The sequence below is a fragment of the Hemitrygon akajei genome, unplaced genomic scaffold, assembly GCF_048418815.1.
Source record: "Hemitrygon akajei unplaced genomic scaffold, sHemAka1.3 Scf000037, whole genome shotgun sequence".
Taxonomy (NCBI): Eukaryota; Metazoa; Chordata; class Chondrichthyes; order Myliobatiformes; family Dasyatidae; genus Hemitrygon; species Hemitrygon akajei.
In genome coordinates, this window is record NW_027331923.1 from 2,549,509 (window position 1) to 2,573,143 (window position 23,635).

Consider the following 23,635-nt stretch of genomic DNA (forward strand, 5'->3'; position numbering starts at 1 on the left):
TTGGCTCTCAAACTTTCCTAACCACTCTTCATAATCTGACCAGTTCCCTCATAATAAACCATGAAAGTAATCTCTGAAATCCTCTGAATCCCTGGGTTCTTCCTGTCCTTTCCCTTTCACAGTTTAATATCCTAACATACTGTGTGGTTCAACTCGACACCAGGGTCCCAGACCACTTTTCTGTCTTTTCGAGTGCACCCCAGGGCGCCAAAGTATGTTCACCGTTCATCAACTGAGATCAGTTTGGAAACTCACCAGGCAAATCGTAATTAATCAAAGTTCGCACTTTATTTTTCCTGCATAAACAACAAAGTAACTATGTTGACCCCAGGCTAACAACTTAAATCATGAATTCCACTGCTCCCTCTGTACTAATACACACCCTGACCACTTCTCAAATTCACAACACTGAAACAGGGGATCCCATTTTGTCCAAATGATCGATCATTTCTTCTCCGGTCCCTTCCATGGAGGTTCTTCCTTGTGATAGTTAGTCTCAGGAGTTATCACACCTTTGCATTTGAAACTCTTTACTTGTTTTGAAACAAGTCTTATTTGAAACACTTGAAACAACTCTTATCAGTTCAGAGGACGCATCTCATTCTTGTTGGCTGAAGTCCATCAGGCTGATGACTAACAGATTTCCATTGGATGTAGTCCAAGGGCTACACAATTTCATGCCAAAGGTAATTTCTTTTGTTCTCCTCAACAATGGTTCCAAACAGACAAACTGTGTCGCTCAGACTCTCAGCAGAAATATCGAGATTCCTTCTGCAGACCTGCCACTGTACGTAATACACACCTTCTCTCAGAGTGACTTCAGGTTCAGAGATAACGAGATTCCTTCTGCAGACCTGCCACTGTACGTAATACACACCTTCTCTCAGAGTGACTTCAGGTTCAGAGATAACGAGATTCCTTCTGCAGACCTGCCACTGTACATAATACACACATTATCTCAGAGTGACTTCAGGTTCAGAGATAACGAGATTCCTTCTGCAGACCTGACACTGTACGTAATACACACCTTATCTCAGAGTGACTTCAGGTTCAGAGATAACGGGATTCCTTCTGCAGACCTGCCACTGTACATAATACACACCTTATCTCAGAGTGACTTCAGGTTCAGAGATAACGGGATTCCTTCTGCAGACCTGCCACTGTACATAATACACACCTTATCTCAGAGTGACTTCAGGTTCAGACATAACGTGATTCCTTCTGCAGACCTGTCACTGTACGTAATACACACCATCTCTCAGAGTGACTTCAGGTTCAGAGATAACGAGATTCCTTCTGCAGACCTGCCACTGTACGTAATACACACCTTATCTCAGAGTGACTTCAGGTTCAGAGATAACGAGATTCCTTCTGCAGACCTGCCACTGTACATAATACACACATTATCTCAGAGTGACTTCAGGTTCAGAGATAACGAGATTCCTTCTGCAGACCTGACACTGTACGTAATACACACATTATCTCAGAGTGACTTCAGGTTCAGAGATAACGAGATTCCTTCTGCAGACCTGCCACTGTACATAATACACACCTTATCTCAGAGTGACTTCAGGTTCAGAGATAACGAGATTCCTTCTGCAGAACTGCCACTGTACATAATACACACCTTATCTCAGAGTGACTTCAGGTTCAGAGATAACGAGATTCCTTCTGCAGACCTGACAGTGTACATAATACACACCTTATCTCAGAGTGACTTCAGGTTCAGAGATAACGAGATTCCTTCTGCAGACCTGCCACTGTACATAACACACACCTTATCTCAGAGTGACTTCAGGTTCAGAGATAACGAGATTCCTTCTGCAGACCTGCCACTGTACATAATACACACCTTATCTCAGAGTGACTTCAGGTTCAGAGATAACGAGATTACTTCTGCAGACCTGCCACTGTACATAATACACACCTTATCTCAGAGTGACTTCAGGTTCAGAGATAACGAGATTACTTCTGCAGACCTGCCACTGTACATAATACAAACCTTATCTCAGAGTGGCTTCAGGTTCAGAGATAGCGAGATTCCTTCTGCAGACCTGACAGTGTACATAATACATGGTTTATGTGAGAGTGATTTCAGGCTTAGAATGGGAATACCAGAAACTTCTTGTGTTCAGTTGATCTGATTAGATTATCCCATAGCAATCAGTTCATCAATCAGTTCACAAAATGGGGGTTACAGAGCCGCTTCACAAAATGGCAGCCTATATTCCTTCGACCTCATGGCAAAAACACAGACAATTGTTCACTCTACTTCCACTGTCGTTGACCCATTCATGTTTGATGTTTTTTTTTGCATATGTTAATTCCTTCCTGACCCACAGTGGTGTAGTTTAGTGCAGAGCAGATGGGATGCTCCTCCGGTCAGATGTGGGAATTCTGGATATCTAACAGTTTCCCTCATGATTATTTGCATGGTGGACCCAATCACAGCGCCTGACGACAGGTTCAGGGAGTTGGATGTACTCAGGATCATTCGGAAGCCTGAAGATACTATCAATGAAACATCTGAAGAGGTGGCCACACCCAGAGTACAAGCTTCGGATAGGAGATGCGTGACCACCAGCAGAGGTAAGGGTCATTAGGAAGACCATTAGGTCATTAGGATGCCCAAATTACAGAATCCGAAATTCATAAAGCTATTTTTTTCAATGCAATCTGGTAAGGCTCCGGGACTTTATGGTTATCCTGTAGAATATTATTTAAAAAATTGGAAAATTGCTTTCTCCATATATGTTGGAGATACTTAAAGATTCTTTTGTGAAAAGTGATTTACCCTCTACTTTTTATGAGGTTTTTATTTCTTTAATCCTTAAAAAGGATAAAGATCCTACTGACTGTGCCTCATACAGACCTATTTCATTATTGAATGTTGATGGTAAGATCTGTCAAAGATGATGGCCAGTCAGTTGGAGAGTCTATGGGTAAAATCATTTTTAAAGATCAAACAGGCTTTATAAAGGGACGTTATTCTTTTTCAAATGTTTGGAGACTATTTAACATTATATATTCGCCCGCTTCTAAAACTCCACAATGCGTTGTATCTTTGGATGCTGAAAAAAAATTTGATCATGTTGAATGATCAAATTAATGTTGATCAATCAAGTTAATGTCTTAGAAACATTTGGTTTTGTTATTAACTTTAATAATTGGATTTAAATTATATAGAAAGCTCCTATTGCCACTGTTGTCACTAATAACTGTAGGTCTCCTTTTTTCAGCTATCAGGGGATTTTGATGGGATTGGTTCTATTATTCTATCTTTTATTTGGGATAATAAAAGGCCAAGAATTAGTCAATGTCATTTACAAAAGTTGAAAAAGGACGGAAGCCTCGCTTTGCCTAATCTAAGAATTTATTATTGGGCTGTTAATTTGCGATATATGTCCTTTTGCTTATATTAGGGTGATAGGAATGATCGGCCAATTTGGGTAAACCTGGAACTGAGAGCTGTGAAACAGTTTTATTTAACTCCGTTATTAGGAGTTGCTCTACCTATACAATTAGCTAAAGTTGCTAATTTAAACCTATATCCTGTGGTTAAGCACACTTTGCAAATTTGGCTCCAGTTCCACAAATTTTTAAATCTTAAAATTTTAAACTTTGTAGTATAATTTATCGTAATCACTTTTTTAAACCCTCCTGGAGCGATCCATTTTTTTTTTACCTTTGGAAAAATAAAGGTATTACTTCTTTTTTAGATTTATTTAAAAAAGGCAGAATGATGTCTTTTGAACAATTCCTCGATAAATATTCTCTCTCATATTCATATTTTTACAATACCTTCAAGATAGATATTGTTTCAAAAATTCAAAAATATTTAAGTAATTTTCCTTACATATTGGAGGCTGTCTTATTAGAGACTATTATGAATAAGAACCCTTCGATGAAAGGTTCTATTGGAAGGATTTATAATTTATTATTACAATGGGATAAGCGTCCTTTTCTTAAGATTAAACAAGATTGGGAGAAGGAACTCAGTTTGACGTTGATATGGGAGGATTGGACACGGATTCTGAAGCTGGTTAACTCTTCTTTGATCTGTGCTAGTCATTCACTGATTCAAATTAAAATTGTACATCTTTACCATTTATCGAAGGAGAGACTTTCTAAAATATTTCCCAATGTTGACAAGTATCGTAATAGATGTAAAACTGAAATAGATACACTGACACATATGTTCTGGTCATGTTCTATATTAAAACAGTTTTGGAAGTTAATCTTTTCGACAATTTCTAAAGCACTCAGAATCAACTTACAACCTAATAAATTGACTGTGATTTTTGGAATAATTCCTCAAAATATCCATGGTATTGCTGTGTCTGACCAACATGTTATTGCGTCTGTTACATTGATAGCTAGGAGGGTCATCTTGTTGAAATGGAAGGACATATCAGCTGTTACTTTGTCACAATGGTTCTCTCAAGTGATGCTGTGTCTTAGTTTGGAGAAAATTAGAAGTCGAACCTTTGAAACTTTATTTGATTTTGAGAAGAGATGGGGCTCATTTGCTCGTTATTATCATTTCAGTTGACTGATAAGATTTCCTCCACTATCTAAGTGTAATTGATTTTTGATATATCTTTCTTTCTTGTTGGCGGTTTGATGTTTATTTTTAGAAGCTTTCTGTATGTCGCATGGCTCCGGGGTTGTACCCCCAATGGGTTTCTTTTTTCTCTCACTTTTCTTGTTTAGTAGGGATTTTTAATTCACAAAAATGTTCAATCTTTAAGATAATTTGTTTTGAGGCATTGTGAGTGTTGTTACTTTAATGTACCTGTTATTTTTGAATAATAATAATAATAATAATAATAATAATAATAATAATAATAAGAAGAAGAAGAAGAAGAAGAAGAAGAAGAAGAAGAAGAAGAAGAAGAAGAAGAAGAAGATTTGAAAAGAAACATCTGAAGAGGTGGCCACACCCAGAGTACAAGCTTCGGATAGGAGAAGCATGACCACCAGCAGAGGTAAGGGTCATTAGGAAGACAGTGCAGGGCTGTCCTGTGGGCGTTCTCCTCAGCAGAACACCTTGTTGGATACTGCTGGGTGGGTGGTGGTTGACCCATTGGGGCACGGCAGCAACAGAAAGGCCGGTAGCACTGTCGACTCTGATGCTCAATAGGGAAGTGTAAATTCAGGCCTTGCGGTAGTTATAGGAGATGGTGGTCAGGGGAGAGAAAGGAGATTCTGTCAATGTGGTTAGAATGTAAATAGGAACTGATTTCTGTGTCACTGATCCAAACCATTAAACTCCAGTCCCATTAAACGGGAACATTAGCCGAGGAATACCTCCCACGCCCAGTGACCAGAGTGCAGAACTGGGTTTGATAAACAGCAGCAATAATTACCGAGTTCAGCACCAACAGTCACTTTTGAACTTGATTCAGTAACTATGATGGTGAAATATCCAGCCTGTAGCCTGTAGAATATTTAAGCAGTTTCCCCAGTGTGAACTTGGTAGTGTGTCAAAAGGTGGGATGACTGAGAGAATCTTTTCCCACATTGGGAGCAGGAGAATGGCTTCTCCCCAGTGTGGACTCGTCGGTGCGTCTGTAAGTCGGATGACTGACTGAATCTCTTTCCACATTCAGAGCAGGTGTACGGCCTCTCCCCAGTGTGAATACGCTGATGTATCATCAGTTGAGATGACTGTGTAAATCCCCTTCCACGGTCTGAGCAGGGGAAAGGTCTCTCCCCAGTGTGAACTCGTTGATGCACCTTCAGTTGATATGACCGAATAAACCCTTTCCCACAGTCTGAGCAAGTGAACGGCCTCTCCCCAGTGTGAATTCGCTGATGTGTCTTCAGTTCAACTGACTGAGTAAAGGACTTCCCACGGTCTGAGCAGGTGAATGGCCTCTCACCAGTGTGGACTCGCTGGTGCACCTGTAGGTCAGATAAATGAGTGAATCTCTTCCCACATTCCGAGCAGGAAAATGGCCTCTCCCCAGTGTGAATTCGCTGATGTACCATCACTTGAGATGACCGAGTAAATGCCTTCCCACAGTCTGAACAGGTGAACGGCCTCTCTCTAGTATGAACTCGCCGGTGGGCCTGTAGCCTGGATGAGTCAGTGAATTTCTTCCCACAGTCTGAGCAGGTGAACGGTCTCTCCCCGGTGTGAATTTGCTGATGCTCCTTCAGTACAGATGACTGAGTGAATCCTTTCCCACAGACTGAGCAGGTGAACGGCCTCTCCCCAGTGTGAATTCGCTGATGTACTTTCAGCTGAGATGACCGAATAAACCCTTTCCCACAGTCTGAACAGGTGAACGGTCTCTCCCCAGTGTGAGTTCGCTGATGTATCTTCAGTTCAGATGACCAAGTGAATCCCTTTCCACAGTCTGAGCAGGTGAATGGCTTCTCCCCAGTGTGAACTGACTGGTGTCTCTGCAGTTGTGATGACTGAGTGAATCCCTTCCCACAGTCTGAGCAGGTGAACGGCTTCTCACCAGTGTGAACTCGCTGGTGTGTCAGTAGGCTGGATGACCGAGTGAATCCCTTCCCACAATCAGCGCAGGTGAATGACATCTTATCAGTGTGAACTCGCTGGTGTACATGCAGGTCAGATGAGTGAGTGAAGATTCACACACTTCCCACACTTCTTTATCAATTCATAAGTCAAATATCAGATGTAGTAAACCCCTTGCACAATCAATGCAGTTGAAGAACTGATCTCCAGTGAACAAATGCTGGTGTGTTCTCAGCTCCCCGGTTCCAGTGGATTTCAGTGAGTTACAACAGAAAACTTCATTTCAGACACAAAGCACTTATCCAGCTGTGATGAAATAATTCTTCATAATCCAAGGATCAACAGTGATACATGGTTAAATATCTAGTAACTCCTCAAATATCTGGGCAGAGACAGCAAACTGACATGATGTTCTGTTCAAAATTCCTGTACACAATTTTTGCCATTTATAACCTGTAAAAAAGATTTACAAAAGACATCAATGAGTGAAAGTCATCATTCAGAGAAGTCTATGGTCATCCACTTTGTTAGAAGCAATGAGAGTGCAGACTGTTTTCTCAATGGAGAGGAAATAATGTTGAAGAGTACGAGAATATAAAAGCAAGGATGTGTGGTTGAGTATTTATAAAGTGTGGCCTCACTTGGACTGTTGAGAGCAGATTCAGGCCCCTTAAGTAGAACTCATGTACTTACATTGCAGAGCGTTCAAAGGAAGTTTACAAAAATATTTCTGTAATTATAAGGTTTGTCAGATGAAGAACATTTGATGGCTCAGGGCCTCTACTCACTGGCGTTCAGAATAATGAAATCTATCGAACATTGAAAAGTCTCGATAGAGTGGATGTGGAGAGTATGCTTACCAGAGTGGGGGAGTCTAAGACCAGAGGACACAGCTTCAAAATCGAGCTTTGTTCTTTCAGAATGGAGATGAGGAGGAATTTCTTTAACCGGAGTGTGGTGAATCTGTGGAATTTGCTGCTATGAGTTGCTCTGGAGGCCAAGTAATTGGGTATATTTTAGGGAAGAGGGTGATGGATTCTTGATTAGTCAGGGCAGGAAGGGATATGGGGAGAAGGCAGGAGAGTGGGGCTGAGAGGGAAATGGATCAGCTGTAATGAAATGGTGGAGCAGACTCGATGGGCCAAACGACCTCATTCTGCTCCTGTATCTGATTAATTTTCACAGCCGATATATTATGAGATATTTTTAGTCTCCTTTCTGAGCTCTGACATCACACTGTTACAGCGAGGATCAACCCAAGTTGGGGGAAAAACTCACCTTCTAACTGTTCATGGTGCCGGCAACTGGTCTGTCCATCGAATTCCCCAACAGTCTTCCTGTCTGTGTGAGAATGGGACATTCAATCTGTGACTTTGCCCAGTCTGATTCCTTCCATTAGTATTATTCTCTGTCCCATATTATTCTGAGCTGCGCAGTAACTGAAATCCTCCCACACAGAGAGCCTTTGTTGCTGCACAGCTGGTATTTTGTTTGTGCCATGCTGTTTTCAGGCTGTGTTAACCTTTAACCTTCAGACAAAGGTCGGTCCATATGATGTGAGAAAGATAAATTAGAGAAAACATTGGTATTAGTTCAAGTTCTGGTCAGGTGCTACAGCACTACAAAGAGCATGTGATGTTACACGGCAAACCCTGGAGAGTTTCAAATTACTCTGCCCCTCCGCACAGGTGATTGACGGTGGAGAGCCCATCAGAGGCAATGCCAATGAACATGATGGGGAGAGCAGTCCTCGTTCACATTGGTGTGGGGCATATTTGTGATGAGAACACTACAGGTCACTTGTTACCCAGGCCAAAGGTAATTGGTATCATTATGTACCCAAAGCGAATGGTACTAAACATGTTCTCACAGGTGGAAAGGTGCAGATCAAGACGGAACAAAGGTGATTTCCACAAGGACTAAAACTGATGTAAGGATTTTGTTTCCTTCTTTTCATACAGTAAAAATTGACATTTTCATTGACTGGAAGGTCAGCTCCTCAGTGCTCGGTGGTGCCCGAGTGATCCATCTACTCCCCTTCCCTCCCCTTGCGATTCTAAATACGGCCTACGGACTAACGGGGAAAACGCTGGCCCTGTCATCTATGGCTGCCTCTTTACCCAGAAAGCACCACGAAGAAGAGACCCATCTATCCGCCGCGGCTCCAGCGCCTTCGCTGCTCAGCAGGAAGTTCCCCGGAGCCCTCGTAGAGACAGAGGAAAAGGACTTGGACTGTCCCGGGGAGAGGAGGAAAGGTGTGGACGGAGCTGACAGTAATTGGATTTCAGTCGCGGTTCGGAGGCCGGTACCGATAATAATCCGCCCAGATCCCCGCTCCTACCTGCAGCCGAATCTCCGAGACTTTTGTCCACCGTGCGCACGCGCGAAACTCCCCGCAACCCTTACGCATGCGCATGTGATCGCCTGGTCACGGACGGCGATTTCTGGAACAAACAGGAGAAAGTCTGCAAATGCTGGAAATCCAAAGCGACTCACACAAAACGCTGCAGGAACTCAGCACCTCAGGCAGCATCTATAGAAAATTATAAACAGTCGGCGTTTTTTGGCCGAAAGCCTTCTGCAGGGTAAAGAAGCACGGGGGAAGATGCCAGAATAAAAATGTGGTGGGGGAGGGTAAGAGGCGAGCTGGAAGCTGATGCCGGGTGGGTGGGGAAGGTCAAGAAAGGGTGGGCTGGAGAATAAAGAATCTGATAGGAGACGAGAGTGGACCAGAGAGAGGGCAGGAGGAGGGTCCCGGGAGGAGTATAGGCAGGTGAGAAGAAGTACAAGGTCAGAGTGGGGCATAGAGGAGGGTGACGGTAATTTGTTCTTCTGAGTGGAAATCGATGTTCATGCCATCAGATTGGAGGGTATATAATGTGACGGAATATAATGTGTTGCTCCTCCACCCTGGGGGGTGGGGGGAGCTCATCTTGGCACAAGAGGAGTCCATGGATCGACACGGCGGAACAGGACTGGGAATGAAGAATTAAAATGCTTGCTGACTGGTAAGTCACACTTGTGGAGGATGGTGCGAAGTTGCTCCTAATTGATGACTGCACCCTCAGGGTGGCGGAGCAACAACTTATATTCTGCCGCGGTACCTTCAAACGAGATGAACGAGTGCACCAGTCTTGTCTGAATCCAGAGCCCAAGAAAAGCTCTCTTTCGTGTCTCAGTCGTCTTTGACCCCCTGAAGAACTGTTTCTGAGTGACAGCTAAGATCCACCTGCAATTCCTCGGCCCACTTTCCCAACTGGTCTCGATCTCACTTATCTTAGACAACCCTCACTTTCTCCACACACCGGTTTTGGTGACATCCACAACCTCACTAATTGTTTGATCTGCATTCTCCAAATAATTAACACACTTCATTGTCCAGTTGTAAGCGGGTGAATTTACTTTCTCTTTCATCTCCCAGGGGACGAGACTGCCTGGACCCGGGGTGGGGGGGGGGGGGATGTGCGGGGCAGGGAGTGCGGGGCAGGGAAACACGGGCTTTCAGTGTCTGAGCCGGTGAGGAAGCCGTGAGTGGCCAGTCCACAAGACAAGACAGCAGATCCCCTCGGCAATCAAACCGACCCTCATCAGGCCTGTCCCTCCGTGTCCAATCGCCACTGCCACTCCTTCAATGGCTCGACTGAGTCGTGCAGACGGTGTGAAACCACCTCCTTTGCCTCGGGACCATTTCCATTCCAACCATCCTCAGGCAAAGGAGCTGGTTTTAAATTTGTTTTTACATTGGTTTATTTCTGATTTTAAAAGTTGTCATTTCTGTGTACCGATGTCTGTTTGTCATCCTGACCAGTTCTGCCTGAAGTTGTTTGTCCTGATTGTTTCTTGGTGAAATTTGACAATGGCTTCTCCCCGGGTTTGGACCTTCATGTCCGTATCTCAACAGGAACCGTCCCTGCTCCCACTCCAGGCTCAGCCGAGAGTGACTGTACTGGCACTGGAGACGGCCCAGTCCCTGACCTCCCAGACTGGACCGTCGGGTAAACTCCGTTACAACTGGTACCAGGACCTCCCAGAATAAAGGACGAGCCCTTGTCTGGCATCTACTGGCTCTGAGATATCTCTACCCACCCGTACAAGTACAACACTGCCCTCCCCCCAAGCGCCGACACCTACCGTCAGTGTGTCCATCACCAGGGGCACACATCATGTTCTCTGGTGGCAACAAACCAGACCGAAGACCCAGGTCTCCGGTTGGCAGCAGCTCATTTGAGGGACCCGCCATTTGGGCTCCACCTCATTCGGGGGCAGACGTTTTGTGGGTGGGTGAAGCTCATTTCACACTCCTGTGACCCTCTGAGTGAAGAGTTATCCCCTTATGTGCCCCATAAACTCCCCACCTTTCACCCTTAACCCCCTGTCAAGTATCTCTCTGCTGAGAGTCACAGAACACAATCCCAACACTGAGTGTTTCTTCATCAAGCAGCTTTATTCTTTATTACCTGCAGGGGGTAAGTTCACCTCCATTCTCACCAGGGATGGGAGGGGACTTCAAACATAGCGTTTACAAAATATTCCTTCTGTACATAAGAACGAGACGAGGTTACTCTTCCCAGCGAGCTCCGTGTTCCCGATACATTTGTTGTTGCTGCCATCTCCGGTTGAGTCGTCTCCGCTACTTCCTCATTACTGCACAGCGTTCAGTGTTTGCAGTCACGAGTTCCTTTAGTGAGCACATTTCTTGTCGTTTCCTCCGGCTACTTTAGTCACCTACATATATTGCATTTACTAGCTCAGCACTCCGGGGTTTGTACAGCTCCATTTTGTCTCATCAGATACTCACAATAAAATGCAAAGTTCAGTACATATTTCCCCATTCCCTCCTCTTTGTTGTCCCATGACAACAGACATCCAATATCATCAGGACTTAGGAAGTAAATGATGTCTTTATGGCGATAATGCTTCAGGTGTCAGGGCTTTCTTTCCCCTTTTACCCCGTCCATTCATCATGAGGACCCGGAACCCTGATGTCGCCTCCTTTTCTGGCTCCCGACTGAGCACGAGAATCATAATCAGATTGTTGGTATTATTATTGCTCCAATGGTTATTCCATCATGTAAACCAATATCCCACTACCCTCCCAGAGTCTCAAATGGCCACCGGCTTCCTGAGGGGTTACCATTGTGGACATGTACAATGTAAACCAGTATCCCACCATTCTCCCAGGTCCCAAATGGCCACCGGCTTCCTGGGGGGTTATCATTGTGGAACTGTACAATGTAAAACAGTGTTCCACCGTCCTCTCAGAGTCTCAAATGGCCACCGGCTTCCTGAGGGGTTATCATTGTGGAACTGTACAATGTAAACCAGTGTCCCACCATCCTCCCAGAGTCCCAAATGGCCACCGGCTTCCTGGGGGGTTATCACTGTGGAACTGTACAATGTAAAACAGTGTCCCACCATCCTCCCACAGTCCCAAATGGCCACCGACTTCCTGAGGGGTTATCATTGTGGAACTGTACAATGTAAACCAGTATCCCACCATCCTACCAGAGTCCCAAATGGTCACCGGCTTCCTGAGGGGTTATCATTGTGGAACTGCTCTCCCACTTCTCTCATTCTATCTGCTGCCTCTCAAATATAATCCATCAGGTGAGTTACATTTTCAGATTTGTCTGGTGTGTTGGTGCAACGTCCAATTAATGCACATGCACCCCACTTTTTATCTAATATAAAGTCTCGGGTGGCTGGAAAACGATGCTGGAGAGGCAGTGACGGGAGACAAAGAAATGGCAGACAAACTGAATAAGTATGTTGTGTCTGTCTTCACTGAGGAAGACACCAGCATAATGGTGGAACTTCCAGGTGTCAGGAGTCAGAAGTTTGCTAAGTTACCAGAACCAGAGTGAAGGTTCTTGGGAAACTGAGAGGCCAAGTTAGATAAATCACGTGACCCAGATGGTGTACACCCCAGGGTTCTGAAAGAGGTGGCTAAAATGATTGTGTACCCATTAGTAATGAACATTCAAGAATCACAAGGTTCTGGAATAGTTTGGCAAGAATGGAAAATTGCAAATGTCACTCGACTCTTCAAGAAGGGAGAGTGGCAGAAGAAAGGAAACTATAGGCCAGCCAGTCTCTCCTCAGTGATTGGGAAAATGCTGGAGTCGATTATTAATGATAAGGTCTGAGAGTACCGTGTCACAAGATAAAATAGGCCATAGTCAGCATGGTTTCCTGAAGGGAAAATCTTGCCTGACAAACCTGTTGAAATTATTTTAAGAAATAACAAGCAGGATAGACAAAGTAGAATCGATTGATGTTGTTCACCTGGATTTTCATACGGCTTTTGACATGATGCCTGACATGAAGCTGCTTTAACAACCCACGAGCCCATGGTATTGCAGGAAAGATTCCAGCATGGACAGAGCCGTGGCTGATTGAGAGGAAGCAAAGAGTGGGTATAAAGGGAGCCTCTTGACGAGTGGGTTCCACAGTGGTCTGTGTTGGGACTGATACTCTTTATGTTAAGTGTCAGTGATGTGCATGATGAAACTAATGACCTTGCTGCAAAGTTTTCAGACGATATGAAGATGGTTGAGGGTCAGGTCATTTTAAGGAAATAGAGAGGCTATGGAAGGTCTTCAACAGATGATGAGAATGGGCAAAGAAGTGTCAGATGGAATACAGTGTCAGCAAAGGGTATCAACATGCACTTTGGTAGCAGAAATGACAGGGCTGACTATTTTCTAAATTGTCCCTAAAGGTCAATTTGCAGATCGAGTCTGTGGTGAAGAAGGCAAATGTAATGTCAGCATTCATTTCAAGATGAATGGAATATAAACGCAGGGATGTAATGCTGAAAATTTTGAAAGCACTGGTGAGGCCTCACTGGGAGTACTGTGAGCAGTTTTGGACACCTTATCTTAGAAAAGATGTGCTGAAACTGGGGAGTGTCCAAAGGAGATTCACGTAAATGATTCCCAAATTAAACGTGTTGTCATATGAAGAGTATTTGATGGCTCTGGGCCTGTGTTGATTGGAATTCAAAAGAATGAGAGGAGACCTAATTGAAATATATCAAATAGTGAAAGGATTAATAGAGTGGATATGGAGAGGATGTTTCCTATCTTGGGAGAGTCTAAGACCAGAGGACACAGCCTCAGAATAGAGGGGTGTCTTTAGAATGGAGATGAGGAGGAATTCCTTTAGCCAGAGAGTAATGAATCTATGGACTCTATGGATTGTGAATCATTGGCAGCTGTGGAGGCCAAATCTTCATGTACATTTAAGGCAGAGGTTGATAGTTTCTTGATTGGTCAGGGCATGATGGGCTACCAGGAGAAGGCAGGAGATTGGGGCCAAGAGGAAAATTGGATCAGCTAAAATGAAATGGCGGAGCAGACTCGATGGGCCAAATGGCCTAATTCTGCTCCTATATCGTATGGTCTTAAAGCAACCTCTCATTTAACTTCAGCAAGAGCCAGGAGCTGATTATTTGACTTCAGGAGGAGGAAACAGGAGATCCGTGAGCCAGTCCTCATCAGAGATCAAACGCGGAGAGGGTCAGCAACCTTAAATTCCTCAATGTCATCACTTTCCAGGATCTGTCTTGAGCCCAGCATGGAAGTGCAATTACGAAGAAAGCACAGCAACATCTCCATTTCCTAAGAAGCCTGCAAAGATTCAGCATGACATCTACAACCTTGCCAAACTTCTATAGATGTGTGTGGAGCATATGTTCAGTGGTTACATCATGAAACACCAAAGCCCTTGAAAGGAAAATCCTACAGAAAGTAGTGGATACGGCCCAGTACATCACGGGTAAAACTCTCCCCACCACTGCGCACATTTCTCTGGTGCGCTGTCATAGGAAAGCTACATCTATCATCAAGGAACCCACCAAGTGGCACATGATCTCTTCTCACTGATGCCATCAGGAAGAAAGAGCAGGAGTCTCAGGACCCACACCACCAGGTTCAGGAACTGTTATCACCCTTCAAACATCAAGTTCTTCAAACAGAGGGGATAATCTTACTCAAATTCAATTGCCCCATCACTGAGCTGTTCCTATAACCAAAGGAAACTTTCACAGATTCTTCATCTCCTGTTCATGATAATTATTTCTTACTTATTATTTTCTATTTAATATTTGCACAGTCTGTTGTCTTTTGCACGTTGTATTTTATCTATGATGTTGGGTTCGGGTTTTCATTGATTCAAACATGATTCTTGGATTTACTGAGTTTGTCCGAAAAAAAACAATCTCAGGATTGAACATGGTGACATGCGTGTACTTCGAGAATAAACTTACTTGGTAAATTTTGAATTCTACAATTAAATCTGTAAATACTCTCTCAAACACACGTGTGATTTGTGATTTCTAAAGGTTCAGCATTTACTGGCTAAATTATTTGGCTCTGATCAGAATGATCGTCCCATCACGATGACCCCTCTTCTGAGGTAACCAAGCTACAGGAAAGATTCCTGAATCAAACTGGGATCACTGTTTCAAGCGTGCACGCACACACACAGACACCCAGCATTGATGAAGTACTTTGAGCGTTTGGTCATGTATAGAATCAACTGCCTGTGCATGAACCTGGACCCACTGCAATTTGCCGATTGCCACAACATGTCTACAGCAGATACAATCTCACTGGCTCTCCACTCAGCCTTAGATCACCTGGACAATAGCAATACACAAGTCAGGCTGCTGATTACAGCTCAGCGTTCAACACAATTAGACCCTCAATTGTAATCAACAAGCTCCAAAACCTGGCCCTCTGTACCTCCTTCTGCAACTGGATCCTCACCAGGAGACCACAGTCTGTGTGGATCAGAAATAACATCTCCTCCTTGCTGACTATCAACACTGGCACACCTCAACGATGCGTGCTCAGCCCACTGCTCTACTCTCTCTACACCACGTCTGTGTGTCTAGGCTCATCTATAAACTTGCCGATGACACAACAATTGTTGCTGGAATTTCAGACGGTGACGAGGAGGAGTACAGGAGTGAGATAGATCAGCAAGTTCAGTGGTGTCGCAGCAACAACCTTGCACTCAGCATCATGAAGACAAAGGAATTGATTGTGGATTCAGGAAGGGGAAGTCGAGGGAACACACACCAGTCTTCATCGTGGGATCAGAAGTGAAAAGGGTGAGCAGTTTCCATTTCCTGCCTGTCAAAATCTCTGAGGAACTATCCTGGGCCCAACATATTGATGCAGTTACAATGAAGGCACAACATCGGCTACATTTCATTCGGAGATTGAGGGGAATCGGTCCGTCACTAAAGATAATTGCAAATTTCTACAGATGTACTGTGGAGAGCATTCTAACTGGTTTCATCACTGCCTGGTGTGGAAAGGCCACTGCACAGGATCGGAAAATGCTGCAGAAAGTTGTAAACTCAGCCAGCGACTTCATGGGCACTGGACTCCACAGCATCCAGGACACATTCAAAAGATGATGCCACAAAAAGGTGGCATCCATCATTAAGGACCCCCATGACCCAGGACATGACTTCATCTCATTGCTACCATCAAGGAGGATGTACAGGAGCCTGAAGACACTCTCACCAGTTCAGGAACAGCTTCTTCCCCACTGTCAGATTTCTGAATGGACAAAGAACCCATGAACATCCCCTCAGTATTTTCCGTCTCGTTTTGCACTACATTTTAAATATAATTTTACACATTCTAATTGTAATCTGTAGTTTTTATTACTAAATATTGCAATGTACTGCAGACACAAAGGAACAAATTTCATCACATTTGCCGGTGATATTAAACCTGATTCTGATACACAAACACACACAGCTGGGCTCAGACATACAACTCTCCCACATTCCTCCCTTTGTGACACCCTGCTTGCTCCGTGGCCCCCGGTATGAAGCTCAAACTGTTGCAACACCTGCCCTTTAAATTCATGGCTGAGGCTGTGTTGTGTCTGTTCACTGTTTGAGTACGATATTAAATGAAGAGCATTGAATGGGAAGGAAGGTTTGAATAGAAGAATAAAGATCTCCTCTGAAGGTATATGGGGCCCTGGTGAGAGCGTACGTGGAACACTGTGCACAGGTCTGGTCTCCCTCCCGGAGTCAGCCTGTGGGATGAAGGGAATGAAGAGATTTCCCAGATTGATTTAGGAGGTGAGGTAGTGTCCTCGGAGAGATTATACTGACCGGGCCTGTCTCAAAATTAGAGAAATAAAAGGTCGTCTGACTGAGACAGACACAGTCTCACAGGGTATTGACAGGGTAGAGGCAGGAATGATGTTTCCTTTCGCTGTGGTGAGGAATGGGGGTCACAGAATCCGAGTTCACCACAGCACGACTGAGATGAGGAGAAATTTCCTCACCCAGAGGGCAGTGAATCTTTGGAATTTTCTCCACAAGGTTTCTAAATTTGAAGGACAAATTTTGGGGCTCTGCAATGCTGGGAACGTTGCGCGAAAGTGGCGCTGAGGTCAAAGATCAGGCATGTTCTGAGTGAAAGGCAGAACAGACACAAAGGGCCGAATGGCCTGCTCCTGTTTCCTTTTTCTAAAGTCCGAGTTTACCTTTGCGCCTGGTTCTCCCTTGACCTTCAGCCTGTCCTTTTGCACAGGGGAGCGCTCACAGCACCGGAGTTCCATCGGCAGCCGCTGCGGGCCAGCTCCCGTCTCCCAGCAGCAGGAGACAGGTCTGGGAGGAAACTCCGGACAACAGGCCCCGATCCACGGCGGGGAAAGACCGGGAACCCTCTGTGTGGCTGAAACATCTCACGGAATCTCCGCCCGAATCTTCACCTCCGCCATCGGAAGGATTCAAAACTCCGGCCGCTGTTGCAGCCTTTACCCGGGGAGCTGCTCCCAATCTCGGGTCTCTCACCGGGTCCACTCGTTCCCGATTCCAACCTTCGGTCCGCTCAGCGTCCCGCCCACTAACTCCCATCAGCCAATGGAGGCAAGTTTCTCCCAGTAGCGTTCTCTGATTGGCTGTGAGTGTGTCCGAGGGAGGGCTGCTACCGGAAGATGGAGATTTCAGTCACAGTTTGTTCTCAGAATCAAAGCAAGTTCCCCGAGGCTCAAAGTTCAAAGTAAATTTTATTATTATTTTTAAATTTTTGAAATTTTTATTAAACACAATCAAAAACAGAAACACTAAGCATACGCTAACAAAGCCAGGGAGTCACACAAAAGCAGCAACAAATATATAACTATTAACTTTAAATATACAAATAAACAAGGAAATCCACTCTAAATACTGTTGGACAGAAGGAACTATATCTAAGAGGAGTCACAAAACAGGAACATTAACAGAGATAACCCAAAACGTTGACAGATTTGTACAGTCTTTACAGCCTTCTGGCGATGGGAAGTTTTCAGAGGATAAACGTATAGTTTGAAGTCTGACATCAAAATATAAATGAAGGTTTCTTATTGCTGTGATTGCATTTATGGATATAAAATTTGCTGTAAATTAACAAAAGATTTATGATAAAGAAATGACCCTGTGAGATCTGGTGTTATTAGTAAACCCAAATAAGACATTTTGAAAACAAAAAGTAAAATCCACATTAATATATTGATCTATAAATTGACAAACATCAACCCAAAAAGTTTAAACATATTCACAATCCCAAAACAGATGAAATAAATCCTCAGGATATAAACCACAAAAAGAACAGTTAGTTTCAATATCAGAATTAACCCTTGTCAAATAAACACTGTTTGGATAATATCTATGTATAATTTTAAATAAGCCCCAAATACTCCTCCACTTCAGATTCCCCAAGTGTCTATTCCAAAAACTAACAGAGTACATATAAGTCACCACATACAACTCCTACAAACGTACAGAGCAAAGCTACAGAATGGTAACTATATCTGGATCACTGAAAGATCAACCAGAGTGCAGAAGACAACAAACTTCGCCAATGCAAATAAATAACGAGAACATGAGATAACCGCAGCGGCTGCCAATAGATGTCCGGTGCACTCAGCGCTTCCTGTTCAATCTGACAGGTCGAGAAACAGTGAGGCGCAAAGGTAAACTCGTGTTTCAGATAATCAGAAATAGAGAAGGTGTGGCCATTCGGCCCCTTGCACCTCTTCTGCCCTTCACTCAGAACATGCTTGACTTTTGACCTCAGCACCAATTTCCTGCAACTTTCCTTCACCGCTGAGCCCCAGGATATGTCTATTCAATTTAGAAACCTTGTGGAGATAACTGCAATGATTCACTGCACTCTGGGTGAGGAAATTTCTCCTCATCTCAGACCTGCTGAGTTGTCCTCGGATTTTGTGTCTGTGAGCGCTGGTTCCACACCTTATGGGAAACATCATTCCAGCCCTTCCGCTGTAAATATCCGGTGAGATTGTATTTCTCTAATTCTAAGACAGGCATGCGATCTGTCTGTCAAACCACCTCTTATTTCACACATTTTGAGACAGTCCCAGTACGATGATTTGTTGTGGGAGCATCTCTATGGACAGCAAGTGAGTGCAGTTATCCTGTGTTGTTCCACAAGCTGATGGTTGAGGGGTAGTAACTGTTCCTGACCCTGGTGGGGCGAGTCCTGAGGCTCTTGTACCTTCTACCTGATTACAGCAGTGAGAAAAGAGCCTGCCTGTGTGGTGAGCCTGATCACAGCCGCCTGTATCGCCGTCCCCTCTGGCCTGCCCTATCCGGGACCAAAGGGATAGTGGAGAGTAAATGTGGTACTCTGTCGAGTATCACTGTGATCCGTCCCCTCTGGCCTGCCCTATCCGGGACCAAAGGGATTGTGGAGAGTAAATGTGGTACTCTGTCGAGTATCACTGTGATCCGTCCCCTCTGGCCTGCCCTATCCGGGACCAAAGGGATTGTGGAGAGTAAATGTGGTACTCTGTCGAGTATCACTGTGATCCGTCCCCTCTGGCCTACCCTATCCGGGACCAAAGGGATTGTGGAGAGTAACTGTGGTACTCTGTCGATTATCACTGTGATCCGTCCCCTCTGGCCTGCCCTATCCGGGACCAAAGGGATTGTGGAGAGTAACTGTGGTACTCTGTCGAGTATCACTGTGATCCGTCCCCTCTGGCCTGCCCTATCTGGGACCAAAGGGATTGCGGAGAGTAAATGTGGTACACTGTCGAGTATCACTGTGATCCGTCCCCTCTGGCCTGCCCTATCCCGGACCAAAGGGATAGTGGAGAGTAAATGTGGTACTCTGTCGAGTATCACTGTGATCCGTCCCCTCTGGCCTGCCCTATCCGGGACCAAAGGGATAGTGGAGAGTAAATGTGGTACACTGTCGAGTATCACTGTGATCCGTCCCCTCTGGCCTGCCCTATCCGGGTCCAAAGGGATTCTGGAGAGTAAATGTGGTACTCTGTCGAGTATCACTGTGATCCGTCCCCTCTGGCCTGCCCTATCCGGGACCAAAGGGATAGTGGAGAGTAAATGTGGTACACTGTCGAGTATCACTGTGATCCGTCCCCTCTGGCCTGCCCTATCCGGGACCAAAGGGATTGTGGAGAGTTAATGTGGTACTCTGCGAGTATCACTGTGATCCGTCCCCTCTGGCCTGCCCTATCCGGGACCAAAGGGATAGTGGAGAGTAAATCTGGTAATCTGTCGAGTATCACTGTGATCCGTCCCCTCTGGGCTGCCCTATCCGGGACCAAAGGGATTATGGAGAGTAAATGTGTTACTCTGTCGAGGGGCTCTCTTCCTGCCGCTTATTATTCTTGTCTGTGATTGTAGTTCTGTCCTTAGCCAAGCGTCCTCTTCATCTGCACCGTCCGCACGATCCTGCCACCCGTTCTGGGTTCTTCGTCGGGACCCGAACTCCATCTCCTCACTACCGGTTCTCTGTGCACACTCGCTTTTCCCCAGTCCCTTTAAAGAGTCAATAGCGCTCCCTATTCATCAGAATTTATGTCACCCGGTGCCAGGTCTGACACAGCGAATTGAGATTAGTTAACTTAAAGGAGTGGGCAGGCTTGGGCCTGAGACAGTTTAGAAAAGTCTGCACTGCCAGCTGGACATACTGATCTGTCCAGGGGTTTGCCGGCATTGGACTCTCACGTATCCTTAAAACGAGCTATAAAGTACGCAAGGGATTCTCCTTTTTTCTGTAGTTATCGGGTAAATTCACCAAAATCTGCATGCAGTCGGGCTGTCATTCAAATGGGTTCCCTTACCTCAGTGACCCACCGTGCCATGGCTTGTATTACCTCAGCCCCTCTGGTGCCTCCCGATCACCTTCGGGCGTCTGCCTGGGAAAGGGGAACCCACTCCCTGTCCCTGTCTGAGAGGTTCCATATATAACCCTGAGGAGTGGCACAAGTCCCCGGGCAGGGTCTGGAAAGGGGAACCCACTCCCTGTCCCTGTCCGAGAGGTTCCATACATAACCCTGAGGAGTGGCACAAGTCCCCGGGCAGGGTCTGGAAAGGGGAACCCACTCCCTGTCCCTGTCCGAGAGGTTCCATATATAACCCTGAGGAGTGGCACAAGTCCCCGGGCAGGGTCTGGAAAGGGGAACCCACTCCCTGTCCCTGTCCGAGAGGTTCCATATATAACCCTGAGGAGTGTCACAATTCCCCGGGCAGGGTCTGGAAAGGGGAACCCACTCCCTGTCCCTGTCCGAGAGGTTCCATACATAACCCTGAGGAGTGGCACAAGTCCCCGGGCAGGGTCTGGAAAGGGGAACCCACTCCCTGTCCCTGTCTGAGAGGTTCCATACATAACCCTGAGGAGTGGCACAAGTCCCCGGGCAGGGTCTGGAAAGGGGAACCCACTCCCTGTCCCTGTCCGAGAGGTTCCATATATAACCCTGAGGAGTGGCACAAGTCCCCGGGCAGGGTCTGGAAAGGGGAACCCACTCCCTGTCCCTGTCCGAGAGGTTCCATATATAACCCTGAGGAGTGGCACAAGTCCCCGGGCAGGGTCTGGAAAGGGGAACCCACTCCCTGTCCCTGTCCGAGAGGTTCCATATATAACCCTGAGGAGTGGCACAAGTCCCCGGGCAGGGTCTGGAAAGGGGAACCCACTCCCTGTCCCTGTCCGAGAGGTTCCATATATAACCCTGAGGAGTGGCACAAGTCCCCGGGCAGGGTCTGGAAAGGGGAACCCACTCCCTGTCCCTGTCCGAGAGGTTCCATATATAACCCTGAGGAGTGGCACAAGTCCCCGGGCAAGGTCTGGAAAGGGGAACCCACTCCCTGACCCTGTCCGAGAGGTTCCATATATAACCCTGAGGAGTGGCACAAGTCCCCGGACAGGGTCTGGAAAGGGGAACCCACTCCCTGTCCCTGGCCGAGAGGTTCCATATATAACCCTGAGGAGTGGCACAAGTCCCCGGACAGGGTCTGGAAAGGGGAACCCACTCCCTGTCCCTGTCTGAGAGGTTCCATATATAACCCTGAGGAGTGGCACAAGTCCCCGGACAGGGTCTGGAAAGGGGAACCCTCTACCTGTCCCTGTCCGAGGGGTTCCATATATAACCCTGAGGAGTTGCACAAGTCGCCGGGCAGGGTTGGAAACGTGAACCCACTCCCTTTTTCAATAAATTCAGGTAAAGCCCCTGGTCCGGACGGTTCTACTGTTGAATGTTTAAAATCCTTTTCTTCTATACTCGCTCCTTGGCTTTGTAAAATTTTCAAAGATGCGTTAACTGTAGGTAAATAACCACAATCTTTTTATGATGCCTCCATTTCTCCAATTCTTAAAAAAGATAAAGACCCCACTGAAGGTGCATCCTGTCGGCCAATATCCTTGCAGAGTATGTATTCTAAGATTTTTACCAAAATTTAGGCCACCAGATTAGAAAATGTATTACCTCAAATTATCTCTGAAGATCAGACTGGATTTATGAAAACCTGTTATTCTCTTTTAACATTAGAAAATTAATTAATATAATTTATAATTCTTCATCTAAAATACCAGAATGTCATTTCCTTAGATGCTGAAAAAGTATTCGATAGAGTTGAATGGCTATATTTATTTAATACGTTGCAGAATTTTTATATTAGGTGGGTAAGGGACTTATAAGTTATCATTATATGCTGATGATTTGTTACTATACATATCTGACCCTGAGAGATCTATTCCTGCTATTTCATCCTTGCTTGCTCAGTTTAGTGGCTTTTCTGGCTACAAACTGAATTTTAATAAGAGTGAATTATTTCCATTAAATATGCAAGTTCCAATTTATAAACACTTACCATTTCAAGTTGTCACAGATCATTTTACTTATTTGGGTATTAAAATTACCAAGAAACATCAAGGTTTATTGAAAGTTAATTTTTTACCTTTAATTGAACAAATCAAGCAACTTGTTACCAGGTGGTCCCCATTATCTCTGTCATTGGTTGGTCGAATTAATACTATCAAGATGACAATATTACCCAAATTTTTATATTTATTCCAAACATTTCCAATTTTTATTCCTAAATCTTTTTTTGATATTATTGACTCCAAAATATCCTTGTAAGTGTGGCAAAATAAAAATCCTAGATTAAGTAAAAAATATTTACAGAAGCCTAAGAAGGAAGGTGGTTTTGCTTTGCCAAACCTGAGATTTTACTATTGGGCAGTTAATATTCAATATTTAATATTTTGGACTCAAGAATCGGTCATAGTACCTTGCCCACAATGGGTAAATTTGGAGTGTAAATCTGTACAAGACTTCTCATTGTTTTCCATTTTAGGATCTTTGCTTCCTTTTGCTTTATCTAAACCGAATAAACAAATAACTAATCCTATATTTAAACATACATTAAGAATATGGTTTCAATTTTGTAGATTCTTTGGCTTGCATAATCAAGCCCTATTATATCTAACTTCCTTTTCCAGCCCTCTTTTATGGACCAAGCCTTTGTGTTTTGGAAAACAAAAGGTATAACATGTTTTCGTGTTCTATTTTTAGATAACAGTTTTATGTCCTTTGAACAGCTATCCAACTTAAAACTCATTTTTTCAGATACTTGCAAGTTAGAAATTTCTTGAATGTTAGTATTTTCTGAAATTATGTTCAATGGACATTACAGAAAAAATTCTAGCTCTGAATCCTTGCCAGAAGGGTTAAGTAGCCATAATTTATCATATGATCATGAAAATACAGCCAAGAGTATCAGAAATAATGAAGAAGGAATGGGAAAAAGAACTTCACTGTCTTATACCCACAGAACATTGGGAGAAAATTTTACAATCA

At 44.7% G+C, this 23,635-nt stretch overlaps 1 protein-coding gene across 1 annotated transcript; it reads right to left on the reverse strand.

Moving 5' to 3' along the window:
• Nucleotides 1-5,451: 5,451 nt before the first annotated feature.
• Nucleotides 5,452-10,733, reverse strand: LOC140720155 (uncharacterized). The gene is made up of 3 exons (XM_073035040.1): nucleotides 10,625-10,733; nucleotides 8,900-8,937; nucleotides 5,452-6,438 (listed from the first exon to the last, which is right to left on the reverse strand). The coding sequence occupies exons 1-3, from the start codon at nucleotides 10,731-10,733 to the stop codon at nucleotides 5,452-5,454; spliced, it is 1,134 nt and encodes a 377-aa protein (XP_072891141.1).
• Between the last annotated feature and the right edge of the window lie 12,902 nt (nucleotides 10,734-23,635).